Below are 23339 nucleotides of genomic sequence, written 5' to 3'. Positions count from 1 at the left end.
AGGGTAAGGAGGACCATAATCAATTCATATAGGACTGTCATTGACAACATGAGGACATGGCATCTTGCCTGGTCCCAAGGCCTCCGTGCCGCCGGTATCTGAATGACCCAAATTCGATCCTCGGGGCCAGCCAATCCGGTCCATTCCGACCTGATTCTTCTAATACAATCGTAAAAAAAAAAGACAAAGTACAGCTCATTACCTATTTTCCTTATCATACCGCGAGCCAGCCAGCACAGCTGGCGCATCTAATCGGCAGCTCTCATCAACCAGGCCCTCTTCCCAGCAACGACCTCATCCTCGCTCCCCACAAACGTCGCAAGCTCCCACTCCTCCTCCTCCTCCTCCTCCTCTGGCACAGCTCCCATCAACGCCGACCTTTTCCCAGCCATCCGATCCGCCCAAGCCTTCAACACCTGATCCACGCTCAGTTCCCCTCTCTCCTCCTCCGAGAAAGAAGAAGAAGAAGAAGAAGAAAAGCGACCTCCTCACGCGGCCATGGCAGACTCCTTCATCGACGGGCCGCCGGCGCGCTGCTCGAACTGCATCTGGGTCTTTCCGGATCCGCCCCTTCGGAAACCGCCAGAATGGCCCCGCAGGGCGTCCTTGAAGGTGAAAGCGGTGGTGGCGGCCCAAAGGGCGAACTCGAAGGCGCCGAAGACGGTGGCGGCGCGGGCGGAGCCGCAGACAGCACCGCGGCAGAAGAGGAGGCGGGACAGGAATACGGCCATGGCAACGAAGCCGGCAAAGTAGAAGACGACGTTGGTCGCCTCGAGGGAAAGGACGGCCCAAGGGTGGTGGACTTTTGTTGATTGGGGGGTTTTTGAGTTAGTTGTGCTGGCTCAAAAGTAGGACGTGGGCTAGACTGATTGTAAACTCACACTTGGGCATAAATCTAGGAGCCAGCTCGAGATAGGCGACGGAAAGGAGGGTGAAGAGGGGCACGAAGACCAGGAAGTTGACCTGAGATGGTGACGACGTCAGGGTGTCGACATTGTACCAGTTGGCGACTATTTGCACGCCCTCTTGTCAGCAATTGCTATTTGGAGAGGGACTTGCAATGTAGGATAGATTCTAGAAAATGTATTAGAAGATAAAGATTGACGTACCATATGCTGTGAGGCCGAGAATCACAACGGCGAAGGCGGCCTGCACGGCGCGCAGGGCGAGCATCACTGGGAAACCCATTTTGATCACGGAGAAAAGGTCGTCACGTTTTTTCACTATCGTTCTACCGAAACCAGAGACAGACAGTGAGTCTGAGTCTGAGTGCGTGTGCGGTGCGAAGAAAGACCAGGCCAGCACGTCTCTGTGGGAAGGGTACCAAAAAAGATATGAAGATAATCAGTAGCTTTAGGGAATGAGGAAGAATGTAAGTAATGTGTAAATCTGCAAAGCAACCTGTGCACTGACTGGTGGGGGTGAGAAGGAAGAGGGAGGGAATAAGAAGAAAACAAGAAGGAAAAGGGAAAAAGAAGACAAGGAGTCCGGCAACCAATTAAGAAGAAACGATTCAAGTGCAGGAAAATCCTATAAGATGTGGGAAATGAGATGGTGGTGTGCATGCAGAGGCATTGAGCATGAGATGAGACTCGGAGCAGTTCGAGTGCTGTCGATGCGCAGCAGCAGAATTACCCGGGATTGCACCGCTTGGGGTTTAGTCGACCACGCCTCGATTGGCATCCTGAAGCCCTTGTGAAACGCGGCTTGGCAGCGTCCCCCCGGCCCTCCGTTGTACTCTGCAATTCCCCTGGGTGCTTGCATCCCGACAGGGCCAGCATCAGTGCTGCTATAATGGTTCAGTAAACTGGGCCGGGAGACAGATGTGCACCTATGAGAGAGGACTGCTGGTTGGCCCTGGCCCGGTGGTGGAGGTGATTTCGTAACCGCCCTTTGATTGTTGAGTAGGCGCTTAAAGCCACAAATTGAAGAGAGATTCGGCTTCGAAATAGGCGGATAGCACGGCTGGACTAGAGAGTCGGCTCATCTTTTCTTCGCGTTTGACTGTTCAAAAGAGACGTTTCCACTCGAGTCTCGTTTGTGACCCGGGCCGAAGGCATGGATATTATTGTCTTTCTGCTACTACCACGTCTCGTCTCGTTTCCCTAGTTTGTTATAGTATGTAAAGTATTTGGGCAGCCTTGCTCGGTGGGATGGATCGGGCTGAGAAGGTTTTCTCGCTGAGCTGCCACACACACACACACACACATATACACACGCACGTATAGAATGAATGAATGAATGAATGATCGACCTCGACACAGAAAGGTGGGCTGGACGCGTGGAGGTGGGCAGAGGGAGTCGAGTGATTGGGAAACATGTTTTTCTGACTGGATCTCTTTGACACCTTGGCAGTCTCTGAATAGTAAGAGCCCACGGTTGATGGTCTTGGCCGTACGTACTCTGGACTATGGTAGAGGCGATATGCTTTACCACGACCCCGTCACGCAGTGCAGTGGTCGATGGACTCCATCTTGCCAAGGTGCGAGTTTGCTGCCGACAAGTTTGGGAGTTTGGTATGGCCGCCCTAAGCTTCTAATTATGAGGTGCCAAGCCCATCTCAAGACTTGGGACCTCGCAGCCAAGACGACCCTGGTGGAAGGCCTGTGCGAACTGCGAACTCTTGAAGCCTTGTCATAGTTGTCAACGTGGCGTTGATGGAGAAAAGTATCCAAGTACTGGGTAGCGAGAACTGGAGCATGTGATTTCATCACGTACATCTGGCATCTGGTCAAGGTCCGAGCAGCAGCACTATCTTCCTCATGGCCAGTGTTGTACTGCCTTCTGTTAGTACGTAAGGGGTCTAGTCGCCATGATCTGTATTTGGAGTAGTTTAGGTAATCAATACGGGGGGAGCCACAAATCACACACGCACGCACGCACGCACGCACGCACACACACTCTTCTCTCTATATATATGTATATATTATCTGGCGTCTTTCTCTAGTTCCTTTGAAGGCTTTCTAATTTTCGAGGTGTCGTATATTTGAAATTCGGGGGCCTTGGTAGGGTGAAGTGAGCGCGGGATCCGCTCCTCTCTCCTGTAGAGTTGACACGTTTAGGGTCTGTCTACCATAGCGTGCACAGTATTCATGGCACTACTGTGTTGCACTTGCTGGAGGCAATAACTTTATCTCTAGCAATAGTGCAAGCCTAGCTCAAGCTATCTATTATTCTTTTCTTCCTCTGTTGCCGGCCGCTCGGCCTCATCCTCCTCTGCCAATGCCGATGATGCAGTCTGGGCATGTGCCGAGGCACTCGGGAGACCCACCTAAACTTGAGCTGGTCATCCGCGCCCCGTCCACTTTCCCCGGACTCTCTCAAGGAGCGCCTACCTGATATGTAATTCATAGCATCCCTCGAGAGCTTGCCGGATTTCTCCTATTTCCTCCTCTGATCGCCATGTTCACATAGTGCATCCAGTCCTTGTCTTGATTCTCCCTCCCCCTCTCTCACGCGCGACACCTGCTCGTCCAGAACTGCACGACTGCTCCAAGTTTTTGCTTGTGACAACGGGTCTTCCTACAGTAACTGCGGCATTGACGGACAGTCTAGCATCTCTTGAACCCATCGCCTTGTCTGGTAGTGTGCCCGCCCTCTTTTTCTCTTGAGAACTTCTTCTCCAGTTCGTCGTCGACTGACAGAGTTCTACCGCCAGGAGATTTTTTGCCTTCCTTTCTCTCAAGATGCGTCCCGATCCACATGCCAAGGCAATTCTCGAGAAGTCCTCGACGCCTCCCCCAGCTGGCTCGCCCTACAGTCTCCCGATTCCCGGCTCTGAGCGCGAGAATCGATCCCCAGTGTATCGTAATTGGGCCTTCCGCGATGGGCCCCTCTTGGAGAGGTTAGAGCCCAATGTCTTCACCTTTCACGATCTCTTTGAGGACGCCTGGCAGGCCCGCCCGAACAAGCGCATGCTGGGATGGAGGCCCTGGAACCCCGCGACCAAGACGTGGGAGCCCAGATACGTCTGGATGACCTACGCCGAGGTTGCTGAGCGGAGGAAGAACTTTGGCGCAGGTATCGTGGAGCTGCACCACAAGGTGGGTATCACGGCCCCAAAGTATGGTGTTGGCATCTGGGCCCAGAACCGGCCCGAATGGCAGATCACCGGTTCGTTTGCGCCCATTCTCCCCCCCCCCCCCCTTCTTCCTTTTGATGAGCTTCGGTGCTGATAGCAGAAAATAGAGCTTGCTCTGGTCACCCAGTCTCTGTATCCGGTCACCTTGTACGAAACTCTCGGCCCCCAGACGACCGAGTACATTATCAACCATGGCGAACTGGCCTGCGTCGTCTGCTCCTTGCCGCACGTCCCGACCTTGTTGAAGATTGCGTCCAAGGTTCCCACCCTCAAGCTTATCATTACCCTTGATTCCCTGGACGATGGCGAGATGGCCGGCCATTCCAAGCGTGAGCTGCTCAACAAGCTGGCAGCGGACAGTGGCATCCAGATATACTCCATGACCGAGGTGGAAGCACTGGGCCTCAAGTCTGGGCGGCAGATGCGACCTCCCCAAAAGGACGACATCTTCACCATCAACTACACGTCTGGCACGACGGGTAACCCCAAGGGAGTCGTCCTTGATCATGGGAATGCAGTTGCTGGTATCTCATGCGCTCGTTCCACCGGTACTGTGAAGGAAGGCGACATCCACTTCTCCTACCTGCCGTTGGCACACATCTTTGGACGTATGGCTGATCAGGCTGCCTTCCTCACCGGTGCTCCTGTTGGGTACTTTCACGGTGACATCCCAACCCTGGTAGAGGATCTGAAGATCCTAAGGCCGACAGGCTTCATGTCCGTGCCCCGTCTCTACAACCGCTTCCAAGCCGCCATCACCCAGGCCACCGTCGAGGCTGATGGAGTCAAGGGTGCGCTCTCCCGACACGTGATCAACACCAAGAAGGCCAACATGAAACTGCCTCTGGGCAAGGCTACCAACAAGCACTTCCTCTATGACAGGATCTGGACCCCAAAGGTGCTGGCAGCTGTTGGTCTAGACCGTGCGCATTCAATGGTCAGCGGCAGTGCCCAGCTGGATCCCGACGTCCAGACGTTCCTCCGTGCCGCCTTTGGCAACAACTTCGCCCAGGGCTTTGGCATGACGGAGACGTACGCTGTGGGCATGGTCCAATACAGCAATGACTACAGCACCGGCAACCTTGGTGCTGTCATGCCTTTCATAGAGGCCTGCCTCGAGTCCGCCCCTGACCTAGAGTACACGGTCCATGACAAGCCCAACCCGCGCGGCGAGCTGCTCCTCCGGGGCCCTGTTCTGTTCAAGGGCTATTATAAGAATGATGAGGAAACGAAGAAGTCGCTCGACCCTGATGGTTGGTTCCACACAGGCGATATTTGCGAGATAGACAATCTCGGCCGCTTCAAGATCATCGACCGCAAGAAGAACGTGCTCAAGCTTGCCCAGGGCGAGTACATCTCGCCCGAGCGCATCGAGAATGTCTATCTCGGCAGCAGCTCCATCATCCAGATGGCCTATGTGCATGGCGAGCCCAGCAAGGACTGCCTGGTTGCTATATTCGGCATTGACCCGGAAACTTTTGCTCCGTATGCTAGCAAGATTCTCAAGAAGAGTGTCCCAGCAGCCGACCATGCCGCACTCAAGGCCGCCGCCAACGATCCTCAGGTCAGGAAGGCATTCCTGAAGCAACTTGATGACATTGGCAGGAAGCACAAGTTCAACAGTTACGAGAGGGTGAGAAACTGTTACATGGACATTGAGCCATTCTCTATCGACAATGAGCTCTTCACACCCACGTAAGCTGCTTCCAACCTCCTCTGCTTCTCCTTACTGTCCCTTGCCTTTTCATTTGTGCTAACGCAGATCACAGTCTCAAGATCAAGCGCCCGCAGACCGCCAAGGCTTTTAAGAAGCAAATCGACGATATGTATGATGAGATTGCGAGACAAAGCGAGCAGCCCAAGGCCAAGCTGTAAAAATGGGGGCGGCTGTTTCGATCAGTCCTCTGTACTCATTTTCCTGCTTTTGTATTACATTCTTGGGTACATTCCGGTGGAGATAGGAGGTTTACAGGACTTTGGAGGCTTAGAATGGTTATCTTAGAGCTGGTAATAGGAGCAATATAAAATGTCATCTAGAACGTTCCATGTTGCAAGGACTCGTTCCCCTCTAGAGCGAATGCTTAGGAAAAGGAGTCGTGTTGAAGAAATCAAGAAACCTTAGGTGCTTCAGTCTCTGTGGAGCGGTATTAGAACGGTTTTGGTGCATTGCAACAAAGCGGGCCAGCACCAATTAGCTACAGGGCTGTGGCATTACAGGAGACCTGACACCATAAAGTTATGGAGGACATACTTTTAGGCATTTCTATTGCTGAAAGTATTGCTTTTGAAATAATCTAGAAACTTGATTATAACGTGCTTTTGAGGTAAGACGTACGTTAATTTTCTTTGACAAAGCTTCTTTGCGAAAAGTAGTGTTGAGAAAGCAGTTTATACGACTCTTTTTACATAGTTGTAAACTCGAATAATTGAACAGCTATTAAATCTGGAATGATTCACAAGCATATCGACTATGCTCTTCGAATCCAAGAACTGATCGCTGGATCAATGACCAAGTGTTATGACCCACTCAACTTGCAGGTTACAAAACAAGCCTCAGCAACAGGAACCAAGCATTGCAGTCCCGCACCAAATGGCCAACCAGAATTACGTAAGCAAGGGTTAGGGTTATGACAGGGATGGATCATCTGGATCATCAGTGAGCCAGGTGAGCCACACTGAAGAGCAGGATATATAAGGACACGTTTATTACCATTAGATAGACCACCAGAACATAGCTCTTCAGTCGTCAATCTAAGTATTCATTTGTCACACACTTGAATAGCCCCAAAGGCGAATGAAAGCACTTGCACGGATTACTTGTTCAGATTTCCGTATTCAATTGGTTACTACTTTGACACCGCTCTTGTTAGCATAAACCCCTTTGTTATGACCCATCCAACATGCAGGTCACAGGATAAGCCCCACCAACAAAGGGACCAGGTGTCACGACCCAACGTCGGATACCAAGCAGGATTACGTAACCCGGGTTAGGGTTACTAGCGCGACTATGTCGACTATGGACATAGTCAACATATTTGGAGAACGACTATGAGGAATCGGAACATAGTCAGGATAGTCAGGACTGAAGAAGCTGGATATATAAGGACACGTTCATTACCATTAGATAGATTCAGTACATAGCTCTTCAGTTGTCAATCTAAGTATCAGTCTAAGTGTCAGATTACTCTCTTACTCTGATAGCCCCAAAGGCAGTGAACACTCGCACAGTTACTCAGTTGTGTTTCCGTATTCAAGGCCTGTACTTGGCACCGCTCTTGTTAGCATAAACCTCTTTGTGTACTTTGGAATCTTCGGATTACTGCAGTGCTCATTACACCCTTGTGTACTTTAGGATCTTCGGATACTGCAGTGCATCATTACACCAAGGCTTTTTTTCAAGTTTCTTAATATCTTAAGACAACGTAGAATACAGAATATCAAGACATTTTTATATCTATATTATATAATTACAAAAATGTTACTAAATATCTTTAGCGTAGAATATAAATAGCTTATATAATTCTTTATTATTATATATGTAGTTAAAAAAACTTTTAAATTTAATTTATTAAAAAATCAGAACTCGTGATTAATGTGCACCTAAATTATCTAGAGCTAAAACTTAGCTTATTAACTCGTTTTAGCGCTTTGGATTTGATTAGTAAGACGCGGTTAATAGGATGACAAGTTAAACTACATAATACCCACTCTATCATAAGAGCAACCGACGCATTTCGTTCGCCATGATGCTGCCTTTTCAGCGCCGCGTTGAGGTTATTGACCTCACGGGTGACAGCGGCGACGACAACAGCGGCAGCGGCGGTCAATATGCAGCCAACGGCCCCGCGCGCCGTGTATTTGGCGACCATGCTTCACCGTTCGCCGCCCTAGAACCTCCAACCAAACGCGTCAAGTTGACGACAGCCCAGAATGCGCAAACCACCGCTGAGTCGCTGGTGCGTCGTTATGCTCAGGCTGGCGCAAGAGAAGCGGCCTTGGAAGACCCGAGCATTCACGAGGATAGGCTTAGGGAGAAGGTAAGATGGGCTACCTGCTACAACAACTTGTGAACAGTGAAAGTTCACGCGACGCGTCTGGCTATCTGGCTAATATAGCCTCTTGGCTCTTCCATAGCTGACAGTAGCGCTATGCCAACAGTTTGGCAAGCGCATTACGCAGCAAAACGGTTCCATATCTGATGCTCTTCACCAGAATATCATCGCTTCTAGGAAGGAGCAGCTCTCGTACTTGGTTGCTCTGCCAGTAAGAAAGATACAAGCCCTTAGGGAAGGAAGCTCGTGAGCTTTCGAGCTAACGCGCCTCGTTCGATGTTCAGGAATGCTACCAAACAGGGCAGCAGCGGCTCCTTCCCAGCCCTCAAGTCATGGATTCGTCCCCAAAAGCTGCTAGCCCTCGCCCTCAACCTCCTCCTACCCCCAGCGGTCTATCGAATCCGATATGGCACGCGTTCGCCAATCCTCACGGGCCAGGAGCCAGTCCTGCCGCGGAAATGCTGAGCTATGTCCCGACATCAGCCTCTTCACACGAAGACCCTCTTTCATATCATCCGAATCAAACAGCCCATCATGCATATGCGCCTGCATCTTCAGCAGCACCCACGTCAACACCGAAGTCCCTTCGCATACGCCGAGAGCCCCCCCGAACGCCAACCTCTTCTAGGCAGTCCAGGTTGGGTGCTCTTACCTCCCCCGCAAACTTTAGTTCTCGCGCCAAGAAAGCTGCGTGGGCATCGGTCGTGGCAGGAGAGCCCTTCGAGGTCACTACGAGCGCCAAGTCGTACTTCGCACTATCGCATCGCCCTTATGTTGGTGTCAAGGCAATAGAAGCCATCTTGCGCAGCAATGGTCAGCTGAGGAGGCTGAACCCCTCGCTGCTGGAAAAGCCACAGGTGTTTCATGTGGATTTTACCTTGGACGAGATACGTAAGGCGACGTCGGCTGTCTATGATGTATTCGGGAAGGCCCTGAAAAATCGCCACAATCGCGAACCCTATCGCGACCTCGCTAAGCTGCTCAAGAGGCTGAAGAAACCGAACGATGTCAGTCGACTCGCAGTACAGATCGGATCTCACTTTCCAGGCCGAGAAGTGGATGATGTTCGTGCTTTTCTTCACGACGTTTATTCATCCCTGGACGACATCCTGAAATCGCGGACCCTTGCCAAGAACTTCCAGACGCAGCAGGTCTTATCTCTTGAGAAAGACTCGTACGACACACGGGAGGAGGGTCTGCGCGAGAGCCGCCTCTCGTCTCTCCTGCTAGCAAGAGAGATGTCAGGAAATAGGCTGGGCTTGAACAGAAGGCTTGTGGGTTTCGAGGACGAATGCCGCAAAATTCTCGAGGATGGACTGGAAATGCGATGCGAATTCACAAATTGTGCTGGAGATCTCTCGACGGTCAGTTGGGTGTCGAACCAGACTTATCTAGCTGGCACGACTGTCCACATGGATTCCCACAACCAGCAGTACAACAAGCCTGGCAACCTGGTTTTGGGTTCTGTTGCCCGCGGCTCAGCTACCCTGAAGGCCTATCCGGACCACCGGATTCCCCGGCCTCTGGTCGAGAGGGGTGAGAATTCCACCGAAGCCATGCGCGAATCTCAGTCTCCGTGGCTTTACACCTCAGTCGTGTCGTCTGATTATGACAGGATTCACAATCGAATCTACAGCTCCGGCTTCGATAAGAAGGTGAAGGTGTGGAAGGTTGATTCAGCTGGGGCTTCAATGCGTTGTATCGGTACCTGGGAGCATGAGGGACCCGTGAATTTCGTCCAAGCTTCCTTGTTCGACAACCAGGACGAGGCCCTGGTTGCTACGGCCGCGGACGTTCCGACCAATGCTGTCAGGGTCTATCACGTTTCCAAAGACGACAGACACGTTGCCCAAAGCCGGTTCAAACCTTTCTCTTGCTCGAGAATAGTGAATTCGGACGGCACCCCGATGGTCATTGACAAGTGGACATACTTCCCTTCTACGATGAGGTGGGGCATCGAGCAGAGTGTAAAACATCTGCTTCTAGTCGGTTACTCTCCACGGAGTCTCACGGGTGATGATAACGACATCCCGACTGACCGCTCCAATACAGGCGAGCTCTGCTTGTGGGATGCCGTTTCTGGCAAAGGTGTTACGATCACCAGCGCGAGAACCCAAAACGTCTTTGAAGTTCTTTGGCATCCGACCCAGCCCGTATTCATTGCTGCTACGTCTCCTGCTGGATACGCTCTCAATTTTGATAGGGTCAAGACACAGGTCCGCATCTTTAAGCAGGTCGTTGATAACGGACATTCCACGGGCCTGGCTTTCACCGAGATGAATGCACTCGATTGTTATGCTGTGGACATCAACGAGCTTACAATCATGCCCAACAGCCCTCACTTCTGCTTTGTGACTGCCGGCTGCACCGACGGCAAGACATATGTCTGGGACACAGCACTTGGCGATAAGCCCGTCCAAGTGCTGGCTCATGGTCAGCCTGTCGCGGGAGTCACCGCCGGTGATGACACGGATGATACTGGTGTAAAGTTTACAGCCTGGGGCACGTCGATGGATCGCTTTTACACTGGGTCTTCGGACGGCATCGTCAAAGTCTGGAATGTGCGGTCTCTGGGAAAGAAGGCTAAAGGCAGAGTCATTCTTGAGGCCCCAGCACAGATTTCCTTTGGTGCCTTTTCTCCAGACAAGTCAAAGCTTGTCATCGGCGATGCTAGTGGGCGTGTGTTTGTCTTATCTACGGACCACGACGACGGCAGCCCGCCGTCATTTGTCAAACTACCAGGCGGCGTCAAGAAACGCGCACCCACGACAATCACACCACATGCTGACCCACCACCACCTCGGGGCGTGGCTCTTACAGATGGTCGAGCGTTGGGCCGGAGGTACGTTGCCAATGGCCAACTACGTTATAGTGGCGACCCCACTGTAGGCATGGTTAAGGACATGAAATATGCTGAGACGGGGCTTTACTGTCGTGAGGCGTATCTCGGCGGTAACACGCTCATGCCCGTACAAGCCCACTTTGAGGCGTATCTGCAGTCCAACGCCAAGATGTACTCAAATCCGCCATTGAGAACGAAGGCTCTTAAGCAGGTAACCTATACGCAAGATGAGAAGATGGATCCTCAGGATGCGAAAAAGGCACTCCTCAAGAAGCACAGGCGCAACTGCGAACTCGACCTCGACTACAAGATGCTCGGCTCAGAGATCCGTGACGTGCTCGCCAACCAGGGCATTGGCGAGCGAGAATTGTATGAGGGCCCTGAGTACCCTGGCATTGTGGAGGAAGACGAGGCCTACCTGCGCAGGGGTACAGCCGAGGTGGTGGAATGGGACCCCACGACGGCAGAATGGGGTGATAAAACAGGCATCTGGGTCTGAGGCCTGGAATTTTAGGAGCACGAGAGAAGATGCTCCCCTGATGTTGTACGCGCAGCAATCAGAATGGGTTTTTGCTGCTGGCCAACACACACACACACACAAAACAACATAAGATGGAAGGACAAGGTTCTATGTACAACGTGTCTTGAGTAACGAAGGGGTTCATATGATGCCACTCACTGCATATCGAATTCACTTGCAAAAAGTAGATGGCTTCAGATAGCCCTACTAGGTTAAACAAAATGTGAACATTACAATGAACTATTTCGTTTCTCTTTATTGCGCCCTTCCTCTACTTTGACACATCCACGTTCTACGCGTATGTTCAACCAAGTCCAGACGGGCATCACCTTACCCTTTAATAGAGAGGTCTGCAGGAGAGCTGTGAGAGGGATTCTGATGGATCGTCAACGGCTTCCATAAGAGCGTCATGTGGGATAGCCAAAGCCATCTCGTATACAACCATGAATGTTTGAGCAAGTCAAAGTAGATTGATCAAGGCTCGCAGCGAGTCAAAGACACCGTCCATCTCTCATCACACGCGTGTACTTGTCAGGCAATTGTTGGTACAGCAGCGGACCAGAGTGAGGAAGCAAAAGAAGTTCTTGGCCGTTACGACCGTTCGTCTATAGAAAAAGCAACAACAAATTGTATACTCAGTTCACCCATCTCCAACCATTGGAAAAACCGCACACACCCGGTATCACACATCACATTCCGTCATTTGATATGTTATCCTGAAAACGCCGTCGCTTTAATGCTTAGTGGTGACGGCGTCACCAGTCACCTTTTCAACCATACCCTTAGCACTGTAATTGCAAACAAATAATCACGCGTCAGCTTAATGAAACTTGATACAGGCCAGACAGATGCTATAGGAAGCAAAAGGGCGTTGGGGAAAGGGGGGGGGGGGGCGTGGACTCACATATCGCCAAGAGCAACCATGCAAACTGTCTGCCACATGCTCAGGCCGATGCGGGGGGTTACACCGCGGTATAGACCCTTGATGCCATTGGACTGGTAAATGTACCTGAAGGTGTTGCCCACGGTCATCTTCTTGGGGCGCTTAGGGTCCTCCGTCTTGCTCTGCATCTCAACGCGGATGACCTCGATGGGCTGGTTCCAGGCGGACATGCCGCCACCAAGGCTGGAGGCGAGGATCTTCTCGGCGGCGCTGAGCTTCTCGCCGTGCTCCTTGCCGGTGGCCCTGCGGATACCCTGCTCGGCGAGGCGGGAGAGACCGAAACGGCTGCCCCAGTTGGTCATCTGGCGGATGGCGACAGCGTTGACGCCCTTGTTGATGCCGCGGATGCCCTCGCGGCGGTAGATGTCGGCGAAGGTGGCCCAGGTGGAGGGGGGTTTGCCGCCGGCGGAGACGACCTTGTGTTTGGTGATCTCGACCGTCTTCATGCAGGTGCAGAAGCCCATAGTGGCGTAGGCCTGAGCCACACCGCCCGCCACGCCACCCGTGATGCCACCGAGGAATTCGGACGCGCCGGCATTACGCGCGTAGTATTCGGCCTCGGAGGCGACGAAGAGGAGCACGGCGCCCTTGGTGGATGCCTCGATCCAGGCCCAGGGAATAAGGCCTTGGTAGACTATGAGACGAGGCGAATGGGATCAGGTCAGGTCAGCCTCATTTCTTATCTGATCACGGGTGCAAAGAGAAGAAGGGGAGAAAGAGGTTTGGACTTCTTTTTTCCTCTCCTTGTTTTCTGCTTTTTATACGTACAGCCAAACACACCACCGCGGGACCAGATACGGCCCAGGGCGGACATGAAGCCGTCGCCACGGTGGGCAGCCATGGTGGTCTTGACGACCTCGAGGGGCTGGCCGAGGGAGGTGACCTCGAACAAGTTGAGGCCGGCTCCGAGGAGCAGGTTGGAGAACTTGATGGGCTTCTTCTCCAGCTTCTTCTTCTCCGGAGCCGGAGTCGGCACGGTGGCGACGGCGGACATGACGATGGCGGAAGATTGACGGGGGAGGGGGCCCTGACCAAGGGAAGTAGGGTGCTTCTTCGCAGGAGGGGCTTTGGTTGAGGGGCTACTTTGTTTTTTGGTATCGCACAGATTAGGGACAGATATACACGAAATGGAAACTTTCTATCCTCTTGATGATCGTCTGTCGGAGCATTTGGGAAGGGGTTGGGTAATACACACAAGGGAAGAGGCGACTGTGATAGACAGGCTGAGACTCAAGAATGGTTCTGGTTGAGGTTTCCTATTGTCTCACAAGAGAAGGGAGACAAGACAAAAAAAAAAAGGGGAACAAGGTGGTGCGGGAGATGTCGGTGGATTCGGAGACCTGGGTGTTGCACATGTCAGTCGGTAAACAGCGTGTCTTCGGTGATGGTGCCTGGTCACCGGAGTTTCCCAAGCAAGCTCCCCAGAGGTCCTTCCCCCATTCCCCTCCTTCGCCCAGTGGAGAGCTCTCCCCCAAGCCTCCGGCGCCAAACTTGATTGAGACAAAACAACCACTATCAAGTCAGGGAAACTTACAAGGTTTGACAGTGGACGGACAATCGTTCAATTCTCAAGTGTCGATGAAATTCACAAGGTGGGAAGACTGGAGGAGACAGTGTCAAAAAGAGACCGAGGGTCAGGGGGGAGGATGAGATAGATGGCTTTCAGCTGAGAAGAATAACAACAGAACAAAAAGCAGCTCCAGATGGCTTCGGGACAATCAGCAGTAGGGTAACCGGCTTTCCAAGTGCCCCAAGGTGCTTGCTGCTTTCTGGGCTCGGGAACCTTGCGAATATACAGGGGGCCAGGGTCTTACAGATTTGGGGGGGGGCTCAACCTTCCCTCGAACCCCGACTGGTGGTGGGTTGAGCTGCTGAGGGCCCTGGCACGCTGGCCTACAAGACCACTGTGATACAGCGGTGACACGATACGAAGTACTTTGGAAAGACATAGAAAATCTGTGGTGAGCAGGTGTACCCTTTCTTGACTGGGGTCCCCCCAACTGATGGATCTCAACAAAGCCTTTCCCCGGAGCCGGGACATCTCAAAAGACATGGTCACCTTCTCAACGCTCTACAAGGAACCACAAAAAAAATCTTAGGGCTCCAGCTCGCTTCTCTCAGTCATTCTTCTCAACCCAAATGATCAGATATGATAGCAGCGCATCCCCCCCCCCCACCCCCGGAGCTAGCACCCAGCTCGACGGACGGCCTTGCTTGGGTTTCGGTTCTTGCAGGCTCGGGATTGACAACCCTAGCTACCAGCTCACAGTCTCAGCCGTCAGCCACAGATTATGGGGATTGTCGTACAGATCCTGAAAATCAGCAACAGACAGGTCGCGAAGGATGCTTGGGATCCCTCCTCTGCCCAAATCAGATGCCTGATCTCGTCATGTTCTCTGCGTCAGTCAGATCTTACATTTTATTTCATATTTTTCCTTCGCTCCTGGGATACAAGAGTTTCATAATGTACAAGCGCCACGAGTGACGGGGTATTTCGCTCTCCATCAGGTCTAACCTCCCCACCAGTCGCGCACCTGTAAATTTTTCCTAGCATCCCTCAATTCAAAAGAAAAGTCTATCCGAATTCCTTCGTGCCCCTGGTGTGCTGTGTGCTGTGTAGTAGAGATGTCCTTTGTCTTAACTGAAAATGCCAGTGTATCTTCTCGTCTCCTGAAACTTTTTTTCGCAGTCGGCTTAGAGCTTCTTGCAAATCTCGATCCACTTCTCGGTGGAGAAGGACTTGGGTCTGGGGGGTCACCTCTCGTCAGCAGGCTAGATACGGTAAAAGGAGCGCGCAGCCCCTTGGGATTAAAAAAAAAAACACACAAAAACAAGGAAGATACGAAGCTTACCTCTCGATGGGGGCGCCGACGGCGCGGTCGATGATCAGCTGGGGCAGGACACCGATGGCGCGGGACACACCGAACAGGACAGTGTAGTAGTTGGCCTCGGTCAGACCGTAGTACTGAAGCAGGACACCGGAGTGGGCATCGACGTTGGGGTAGGGGTTCTTGGTCTTGCCGTGCTCGGTCAGGACGCCGGGGGCGATCTTGTACACCTGGCTGACCAGCTGGAACATGGGGTCCTCGGGCATCTTCTCCTGGGCGAACTTGCGCTGCGCCATGTAGCGAGGGTCGGTCTTGCGGAGCACAGCGTGGCCGTAGCCGGGGACTACACGGCCGGCGTTCAGGGTGGACCACAGGTAGTCAGTGATGGCTTTGTCGCTCAGGTCATCACCAATAGCCTTCTTCATCTCGGTGAGCCAGTTCAGCACCTCCTGGTTGGCTAGGCCGTGCAGGGGACCAGCCAGACCCTGAAGACCGGCGGAGACGGACAGGAAGGGGGAGCTGAGGGCGCTGCCAACCAGGTGAGTGGTGTGGGCGCTGACGTTGCCACCCTCGTGGTCGGTGTGGATGGTCAGGTAAAGACGCAGCAGCTCGATGAAGTCGGTGTTGTTGCCGAAGCCCAGCTGGTTGGCGAAGTTGAACGAGTAGTCCTTGTCCTTCTGGACGGCGGCAACCTTGCCGCCCTTGAAGACGTTCTGGTAGATGCGAGCGGCGATGGTGGGCAGCTTCGCGATCAGGTCCATAGAGTCCTCAAAGGTGTGGCTCCAGTATTCCTTCTTGTTGATGCCCTTGGCGTAGGCCTTGGCGAACGACGAGGTGTGCTCGAGGGCGGTGACGGCGAGAGAGAACTGGGCCATGGGGTGCAGGTCCGAGGGGCAGCGGTCGATGAGCTCCTCGACGAACTTGGGCACATCAGAGCGGGCGGCCCACTCGGCGGACAGGTCGCGGACCTGTTGCTCGGTGGGGACCTCGCCGGTCAGGAGGAGCCAGAAAAGACCTAAGCAACCATTGAGATCAGCACACGACGCGCGAAGCACAGCAGTGGAAGATTGTCCGCCTCCATCGAGATTATGACTTACCCTCAGGCAGGGGCTCCTTGCCACCGGGAGCCTTGGGGAGGAGCTCCTGGCACTCGGGAATGGTCTTGCCACGGAAGCGGATGCCCTCCTCGGAGTCGAGGACAGAACCCTCCCAGACCAGGCACTTGATGCCACGGGCACCACCGTAGACCTGGTCGAGGGTCACCTTGTCGACAACCTTGGAGCCATTCTCCCTGTAATCCGAAGCTCAAGTCAGCCACATCGATTCCGGCGCAGGAAGGGGTGTATATAGGAAGACATTGGTCGTTACTAACTTGCGGAGGGCCTTGATTTCCTCGATCTTCTCGGGCAGAAGCTCGGCGAAACGCTCCTTCAGGGTCTAGTAGACGGCAGAGGTGTCAGCAGCAAGGCGCATCAAAGGGCCAGCAGCACGGGTCGGTTTGGTCAGGGCATACCTGTGTCTTCGCGCTGTAGCAGCGGACGGTGTTGAAGGAGGTAGGTCGGAAGGCAGAGGTCCTCAGAGAGGTCCTCAGAGCGGAAGAGCCGAGGCGCATAGCAGAAGCCATCTTGAAGGCAGACGGTGCTGTTCTGGATGTGAAAAGAGAAGGCGAGGGAGTAGAGAAGTGAAGAAGGGTAAGGGATGCAAAAAACACTGCGAGATAGGAGAACAGATAGAAATTCGGCCGGAAGGAAAAAGAGATCGGTACCAAGCAGGGCAGCTCGGACAAAAAAGCGCGAATTTTGATGGCCGTGGGCTTCCGGGGTAGACGAAAAGGATACGACGAGGGTAGCCGAATCTGGATTCTCAACACATCCCTGCCCCAGGTCCAGGTTCTCGCTACAAAGCCAGACTACCAACTTTCACACATTGATGATGGACACCTCAGATCTCAATGTGCTCTGGCTGCGAGAGATAAATCAATTAAACATTTTGGAAGAAGAGGCAGCACTGAATACCTCCGCTATGATATCACCAGATTACAAGAGGAGGGCCTACGCGCGATGTACGCATTCATGGTTGTATATTGTATTTTATGTACTATGTACTTACGGCGTGTACTGATACTACCCCCGAATCGGGTTAAAAAAAAATGCTTCCCCCCAAAGCCCCAAATTCATCCAGCCTTGACGTCAGAAGATACGCTGGCAGCTCAGCTACATAGTAGCTGCGAGAGGTCCGAACACGCGCATTGCGCTCAATTTACGCTCATAGCGCAGTGGCGTTCGCTCAGACGACAATATATGCCATACATGGTACGAAACGAGAACTACCGATCTAAGGTCTAATTATAAATCGTCTTCGTGTCATCAAATATCAATTTCAATCCAAACCCCCTCGCATTTTCGTGTTCTGCGGGGAGAGGTCCTGTGCAACGAAAATGTGAAGAGTAACCCAGCATGAGGGAGGAGGGATAGCTCGCTAAGTTTGCCCCGGCCCAACCAAACAGCTCTGACAGGAGGGTTGCGTAGCCTCCGCTTCAAACTCAGCAGCTGGAACGTTTCGGCTCGCGACTCGCTCTTCATCAAATCCCCGGCCCACTTCAGATAGTATGTATCCCCTCCCCCCCCCCCAATAATCTTTTCTCCGACGCTGAAACATGTCAAGAGGAAGAACCATAACCAGAGATCTTCAAGAAGAAGAAAAAGGAACAAAGAAAACACATACATAGAGGTCAGGGTGAAGTCATTTGAGATAAGAAAAATATCAGATGGAGACCGGCAGCAGTGATTGGCAAATAGAGGTACCTCATACTCTGCTACGTCCTTACTGGCTCCTTGGAAAATATTGTTAGTGAATGTTCCAGGTTTTCCGGCCCACGTGCTACTGTCCTGCAGCTGCTGTGAGAGCCCACTGACAGTGGCATTGCCGGACACGCTAACCTCACTAGCCCCCTTCTTCACATTAGGCACTGGCCAAGTCACCTACCTACCAGAGTTTTTGCCCCTGCCCACCCTCATATGCGCCTGCCGTTCGATTAAAACCCCCATCATCTGCCACCTCCAAATTTTCTAATCTCTCTTTTCTACCATCCAAAACAACTCAACAACACCTTGGCAGTAACACGGCCACCCGTGTTAGATTTCATCGAGTATCCATCCACCCGACTTGATTTTCATCACATTTGCAGTAGTCTCGGCATCTTCTAGCCTGTTTTCAACCAACTGCAGATTGATCTGGAAGTTTTCCTTGCCACAGACAGTGCTGCGCCACCTCGAAGAGAAAAGAAGAAGAGACGCGTCCAGTCACAGACCCAAAAAGACGTCGGCCCAGCTCTAGAAATTTTTGCCTGCCTCTCGCAGTAAACAAGGACCCTCCAGATCTAGGCTGTGCCGTTTGACCATCGTACATCACCGTACTGTCTCTGGATCATCTGGTCCTTGACTCTCTTTTCGCAAAGCGTCGCGTACACTGGCACTCCTTTCCTTGAGAACCAGGTGCCAGAGAGCGAGAGTCTTGCCTCCGTACCGTCGCAGCAGTGCCTCTGTAGCCAACACCTTTTACCAAGGTCGTCAGATCTGGCGTCAGAGGAGGAAAATTGAAAGAAACTTGGACAGGCACACGTTTCTTGGTTGCAATTGATTTTCACCAAGCCGCGTCCTCCACAGGGGCTCCCGCTGTTGTTCTCTTGCCTCACAACAGGTGCTAGACAACACCAAAAAAAAAAAAAAAAAAACCACGAAGCTGGTAGAGCGTTGATCGCCTTTTCGACAAGTAGTGTGTGGCCTCTCCCCTGGCTGTCGACCCAACCAGGTCCATCACCATGTCGTCTGCCGTAGCAGATCTGGAGACCAACCTCCTGGCAATGCTTGCCCTCAAGCCTCCTGGAGTATCAGGCTCTAGGATCAGCGCGATCACGGCGCTCTGCATTGCCAATGTTCAGGTACGGAAATGATGATGCCCCCTTGCTCAACATCTTAACACAAGCCACGTCAATACGGTCATGTACGGCGCGGCGCACTCCCTTACTCCCACCGTCCCGTTTTCTCCCATTCCTCCGCCACACACCAATCATTGTCGTGTATTTGTGTTTTCCTGGTTGTTTGCCCTTTTTATACTGACTTGCATCCCTTGTTTTGATGTTAGTCCGAGTCTGTTCTCATTCAGAAGATATTCACCCACTTCAAGAAGGCCCCTGGTACCCATAAACTTGGTGTGCTCTACGTTGTAGACTCTGTAACCCGCAAGTGGCTCGAGCAGGCCAAGCAGCAAGGTCAACCTGTCAACAGTGCTGCACCAGATGGCACATTTGCTGCTGGCGTGAACAGGGTGACTGAGCTGATGCCTGTCCTGATGAACGACATCATCTCTTCTGCCCCTCAGGACCAAAAGGTATGTCAAACACATCGTACCCCATAACAGGAAATATCACCAGCCTCGACAGTATCTTCCTCTAGTGAGACCATCTAGACTACTTGTCGCTGCTGGTTCAGTAAGGTCTTCGTGAACAGTAGCTCACTCATGTATTTGTTCTCCCCATGTAGGACAAGATTAAGAAGCTCGTCGACATCTGGGAAAAGGGACAGACCTTTCCTACTGCAATGACTGAGGGCTTCAGGCAGAAACTCAGCCGTAAGTCCACCCCACCAAGAGAACCCGTCCTTCCCCCCCCCCCCACCACCACCACCGTCGATCACCCAATAAGCCTCCAAGTATCCCAAATGTGGCTGTTGCAGCCTTACATTGAGTATCTGCGGGGAGACATCCACCCACCCACCCATGTACACGACAGTAGCAGAATCTGACTGGCGAATTCACTTTCTGTAGAATCATCAACCACCCCCCCAGGCAGCCCACCTCCCAATGTGCTGGCATCTCTTGGCAACAATGCTCAGGCTCAGCCAACCCCAGCACCACCAGTACTCCCAGCCAACATTGTCGAGACTCTTGCTACCATCAAGAACATTGCCCAGCAGCAGAACCAGAACAAGGCGGTCCAGAGCAGTGCAGCCCCAGCAGCTCCCACACCAGCCCCAGTATCTGCTCCTTACACTACTTCTGGGCTCCCTAGTAACCTCACAGCTCCATCTTTCATGAATCCTGCCCAGCCAGGCCTAGGTTTGCCCTTTTTACAGCAGCAGCAGCAGCAGCAGCAGCAGCAGCAGCAGCATACACCACAGCCTGCTCTCCCCCCAATGGGAACATCTGCTCCTCCCTTTATGCCGCCCCAGACCCAGCCCACAGCTATGCCCAACTTTAGCAACGTTCAGAATGGTGTAGCTGCCATGGGCATTGGAATGACAGGCAACGCTGCACCAGGGGCCGCTGCAGGCGGTGACCCGACGGCGCTGCAGGTGGCGCTTATCCAGCAGCTGATCCAGAAGGGCCTCCCAGCTGAGCAAATTGCTGCCGTGGTGAAGGCTCTTGCCGGCAACAACGGCGCCGCTCCGGGCGCACCACCTCAAGTAGCGCCGCCCAACCAGGGTGCGTACCCGATGGCCCCCAGTGGCAGCAGCAGTGGTTGGGCTCCTCCAAGGCCTGATGACCATGCTTTGAGATCTCCTACCGGTGGAGCGCGTGGTAGATCGCGCTCGCGCTCCCCAGGACGTCGCTGGGATCACCGTGACTCTCCTCGTGGTCGTGATGACCGTCGTTTTGGCGACCATGGCCGTAACTCTCCACCGCGTGATCGCTATGACGATCGGGAGCGGGGTGGTCGTTCCTATCGGCAGCGCTCGCCACCTGGTGGGCGTCGTGGCTCGAGCCCGCGGCGCGGTGATGGTGAGATGCCTGCCTCTCCCTCGCAACAGGACAAGTTTGTGCAGTTTGACCCGTCCCTTCCCAATAATCACATCAAGGTGCTGAGCCGTACGCTGTTCGTGGGCGGGGTGACATGCCCCGAGCATGAGCTGCGGGCCATCTTCAACCGCTTCGGTACCGTCCAGACGTGTATTGTCAATAAAGAGAAGCGCCACGCGTTCGTCAAGATGTACACCCGTAAGGATGCTGTCAATGCGAAGGAGGCCATGGAGGACGGCCGCAGCCCGGACGCCCAGCTCCGTACGAGATGGGGCGTTGGGTTCGGGCCCAGGGACTGCAGCGACTACCAGACGGGCATCAGCGTAATTCCCATCCACAAGCTGACCGAGGCTGACCGAAAGTGGATGCTCACGGCGCCGTTCGGTGGCAGCGGTGGCCAGCCTATCACCCATGGCATGGTCGTCGAGGAGCCAGACATCGAGATCGGCGCCGGTGTGTCGTCCAAGGCCATCTCTCGCCGTATGCAGACCGACAAGGGCGGCAGCCATGGCCCCAAGTCGACGCACCACAATGAAGATCGGAATGATCGCCGACACGGCAGACGCGGTGGTGGTGGGGGCGGTCGGGACCACCACGCCCACCGTCGCGACGACGATCGGCCCAACAATGCCGGCAACCCAAATGACGAGCCCATCGTGCCAGGTTTTGGTTACGGTATCTCTACAAATCAGCAGGGCATGCCTGTCTATCCTCCTGGCTTTGCTTTCCCGGCAATGGGGTCTGATGCCATCAACAATCCTCCTTATTAAAACCAAAAAAAAAAACCCCCCCCAAAAAAAGCCACACAGCCAAATCAACAACCACCTGCAGGGGCCCGGTGCCTCTATTTCCTTAGAGCAGCCATCATCGACGAGTACATAATGCGCGTTAGCCGCCTACATACTCGGCCAGTTGGCTGGATGGCTGGCTATATTCGAACCATGCGTCTGAGGTGCTGTGCCGTGCGTGGTTGGTCCGAGCTCTCCAATAGTTCCGACCTTTTAGGGTGCAGATCTCGCCTTTGAAAGAAAAGGGCCAAGCGCCAACATGGGCATGATCAACTGCGACAGATCCACCATGATGATTACTTTTGAGGATATATCATCGTCTTCGAGACTAGTGAGAAGTGCCCATCCCACCGCATTTCAAGTAGGAAGGAATGAACAGGTACATAAATACCACTGCATATAAGCTCTGGATGGATGGAGTTGGAATTGGGGGGATACAATGTCTTTTCTGGGTGGGCGACTCGTCTTTTCACTGCTGCCCGGGTCACTTCCACGAGACCCAATAAGCATGGCGTGGAGTTTTCATGACGTGATCCAGTAGTTGCATTTTTTCCCCCCTTACAGCTGAGCAATTCCCTGCTGTTTCTTTTTTTCAGCTTCTGGGAGAGGGAACGGGGCATTTCAGTGATGGAAAGCTTGGGACCGAAGATTGCTAACGACGATGCGATGCAGTGCGGGAAAAGATAACTAGCGCATGAGCACTTGAGTTTGTATAATTGATTTGTATTACAACGTCTCTTTGAATTCTTCCTGAGTGATTCCATCCATTTCGTGAAAGTACATCATCCACGATCTCCGTCGTAAACAGTGGGATATGGTGACCCTGAAAGTGGTTGGTTCCCCCCCTGCTGGACCCCAAATAAGCACCAGGGGGTCATGTCACCGCTCAACTATTTCCCCCCCTCTGTACACAAGTAGGTAGGTATACTTGCCGTGGAATTACAGTGCAGATCTCCCTGGCCATCATTATTACCTTCAAGATGTGTCTACGCCCATACTTTCCACCAGAAACGAAAAAAAAGAAGAAGAAATGCATTTGGGTGATCTCGGTCGACAGGAGGACACTGGCATGGGCCACGAGAGAGAGAGAAAGAGAGATAGATTCCCATCAAGCAAGCGCCCTCCCTGTTAATGGGACCCCAGGTCTATCTCCCATCGCCCTTTCAAGCACTAAGTACTGGTCAGCGAAGAGGTGGGAGGGGCCCTTTGGAATGCATCACCGCTTCCATTTACCTGTCCATGACTACGAGTAGTACTTGGGGACGTGTCCTCTCGGCTCAAGTACGACTCCGACGGACTCATTTGCACACTTGGCCATATCACTACGTTATCAAGATTGGTGGTGATAGTATAGAAGAGGTCGAGCGGATCGTGGCTTCATTTCATTCTCTAGTTTACACAATCCTGAATAAAATAATAGGAAGCACTTGGGGGATCAGGTCAGTAGATATGTTCTTGCCTGTGTCCTTGCTATCAAGCCATAGAGAAG

At 52.9% G+C, this 23339-nt stretch overlaps 8 protein-coding genes across 8 annotated transcripts; 5 read left to right on the top strand and 3 right to left on the bottom strand.

The window, feature by feature from the left end:
- On the bottom strand, positions 1 to 1188 carry M406DRAFT_88620 (uncharacterized protein; the record flags this gene model as incomplete). The annotated part of the gene is made up of 3 exons (XM_040926126.1): positions 1 to 802; positions 882 to 1010; positions 1110 to 1188. The coding sequence occupies 3 exons, from the start codon at positions 1186 to 1188 to the stop codon at positions 489 to 491; spliced, it is 522 nt and encodes a 173-aa protein (XP_040776787.1). The 3' UTR covers positions 1 to 488.
- Positions 1189 to 3419: 2231 nt separating this feature from the next.
- On the top strand, positions 3420 to 4437 carry M406DRAFT_356071 (acetyl-CoA synthetase-like protein; the record flags this gene model as incomplete). Its single annotated transcript, XM_040923350.1, has 3 exons — positions 3420 to 3582; positions 3659 to 4113; positions 4189 to 4437. Coding segments are annotated over exons 2-3 (675 nt in total), but the record flags the coding sequence as incomplete, so codon positions are not given.
- On the top strand, positions 4392 to 6118 carry M406DRAFT_356070 (acetyl-CoA synthetase-like protein; the record flags this gene model as incomplete). Its single annotated transcript, XM_040923349.1, has 3 exons — positions 4392 to 5273; positions 5319 to 5776; positions 5851 to 6118. The coding sequence occupies 3 exons, from the start codon at positions 4392 to 4394 to the stop codon at positions 5954 to 5956; spliced, it is 1446 nt and encodes a 481-aa protein (XP_040776785.1). The 3' UTR covers positions 5957 to 6118.
- A 3280-nt stretch (positions 6119 to 9398) lies between these two features.
- Positions 9399 to 11132, top strand: M406DRAFT_217554 (WD40 repeat-like protein; the record flags this gene model as incomplete). The annotated part of the gene is made up of 1 exon (XM_040915503.1): positions 9399 to 11132. A coding segment is annotated over one exon (1734 nt), but the record flags the coding sequence as incomplete, so codon positions are not given.
- A 1-nt stretch (position 11133) lies between these two features.
- M406DRAFT_356069 (uncharacterized protein) lies at positions 11134 to 11733 on the top strand. Its single transcript, XM_040923348.1, has one exon. The coding sequence runs from the start codon at positions 11203 to 11205 to the stop codon at positions 11584 to 11586; it is 384 nt and encodes a 127-aa protein (XP_040776783.1). The 5' UTR covers positions 11134 to 11202; the 3' UTR covers positions 11587 to 11733.
- Positions 11734 to 12060: 327 nt separating this feature from the next.
- On the bottom strand, positions 12061 to 14030 carry M406DRAFT_356068 (uncharacterized protein). The gene is made up of 5 exons (XM_040923347.1): positions 13973 to 14030; positions 13634 to 13778; positions 13207 to 13517; positions 12400 to 13072; positions 12061 to 12283 (listed from the first exon to the last, which is right to left on the bottom strand). The coding sequence occupies exons 3-5, from the start codon at positions 13430 to 13432 to the stop codon at positions 12229 to 12231; spliced, it is 954 nt and encodes a 317-aa protein (XP_040776782.1). The 5' UTR covers positions 13433 to 13517; positions 13634 to 13778; positions 13973 to 14030; the 3' UTR covers positions 12061 to 12228.
- Positions 14031 to 14849: 819 nt separating this feature from the next.
- Positions 14850 to 16956, bottom strand: M406DRAFT_105976 (uncharacterized protein). The gene is made up of 5 exons (XM_040915175.1): positions 16780 to 16956; positions 16639 to 16703; positions 16364 to 16557; positions 15291 to 16281; positions 14850 to 15184 (listed from the first exon to the last, which is right to left on the bottom strand). Exons 1-5 carry the CDS (start codon positions 16888 to 16890, stop codon positions 15133 to 15135), a joined length of 1413 nt encoding a protein of 470 aa, XP_040776781.1. The 5' UTR covers positions 16891 to 16956; the 3' UTR covers positions 14850 to 15132.
- Positions 16957 to 19086: 2130 nt separating this feature from the next.
- Positions 19087 to 21793, top strand: M406DRAFT_226994 (uncharacterized protein; the record flags this gene model as incomplete). The annotated part of the gene is made up of 5 exons (XM_040915756.1): positions 19087 to 19206; positions 19410 to 19655; positions 19808 to 19895; positions 20091 to 20299; positions 20402 to 21793. Coding segments are annotated over 5 exons (2055 nt in total), but the record flags the coding sequence as incomplete, so codon positions are not given.
- Between the last annotated feature and the right edge of the window lie 1546 nt (positions 21794 to 23339).

This window comes from Cryphonectria parasitica, assembly GCF_011745365.1.
Source record: "Cryphonectria parasitica EP155 unplaced genomic scaffold M406scaffold_4, whole genome shotgun sequence".
Lineage (NCBI taxonomy): Eukaryota > Fungi > Ascomycota > Sordariomycetes > Diaporthales > Cryphonectriaceae > Cryphonectria > Cryphonectria parasitica.
This window is presented reverse-complemented; position numbering and strand designations above follow the sequence as displayed.

Coding starts and splice junctions, on each gene's coding strand:
- M406DRAFT_356068 (XM_040923347.1), bottom strand. CDS start 13,432: ATGTCCGCCGTCGCCACCGTGCCGACTCCGGCTCCGGAGAAGAAGAAG. Junction 13,073..13,206: donor CCGCGGTGGTGTGTTTGGCT/GTACGTATAAAA, acceptor CTCGTCTCATAG/TCTACCAAGGCCTTATTCCC. Junction 12,284..12,399: donor ATGGTTGCTCTTGGCGATAT/GTGAGTCCACGC, acceptor TTGCAATTACAG/TGCTAAGGGTATGGTTGAAA.
- M406DRAFT_105976 (XM_040915175.1), bottom strand. CDS start 16,890: ATGGCTTCTGCTATGCGCCTCGGCTCTTCCGCTCTGAGGACCTCTCTG. Junction 16,558..16,638: donor GAAATCAAGGCCCTCCGCAA/GTTAGTAACGAC, acceptor TTCGGATTACAG/GGAGAATGGCTCCAAGGTTG. Junction 15,185..15,290: donor GTCGGCGCCCCCATCGAGAG/GTAAGCTTCGTA, acceptor GTGACCCCCCAG/ACCCAAGTCCTTCTCCACCG.
- M406DRAFT_356069 (XM_040923348.1), top strand. CDS start 11,203: ATGAGAAGATGGATCCTCAGGATGCGAAAAAGGCACTCCTCAAGAAGC.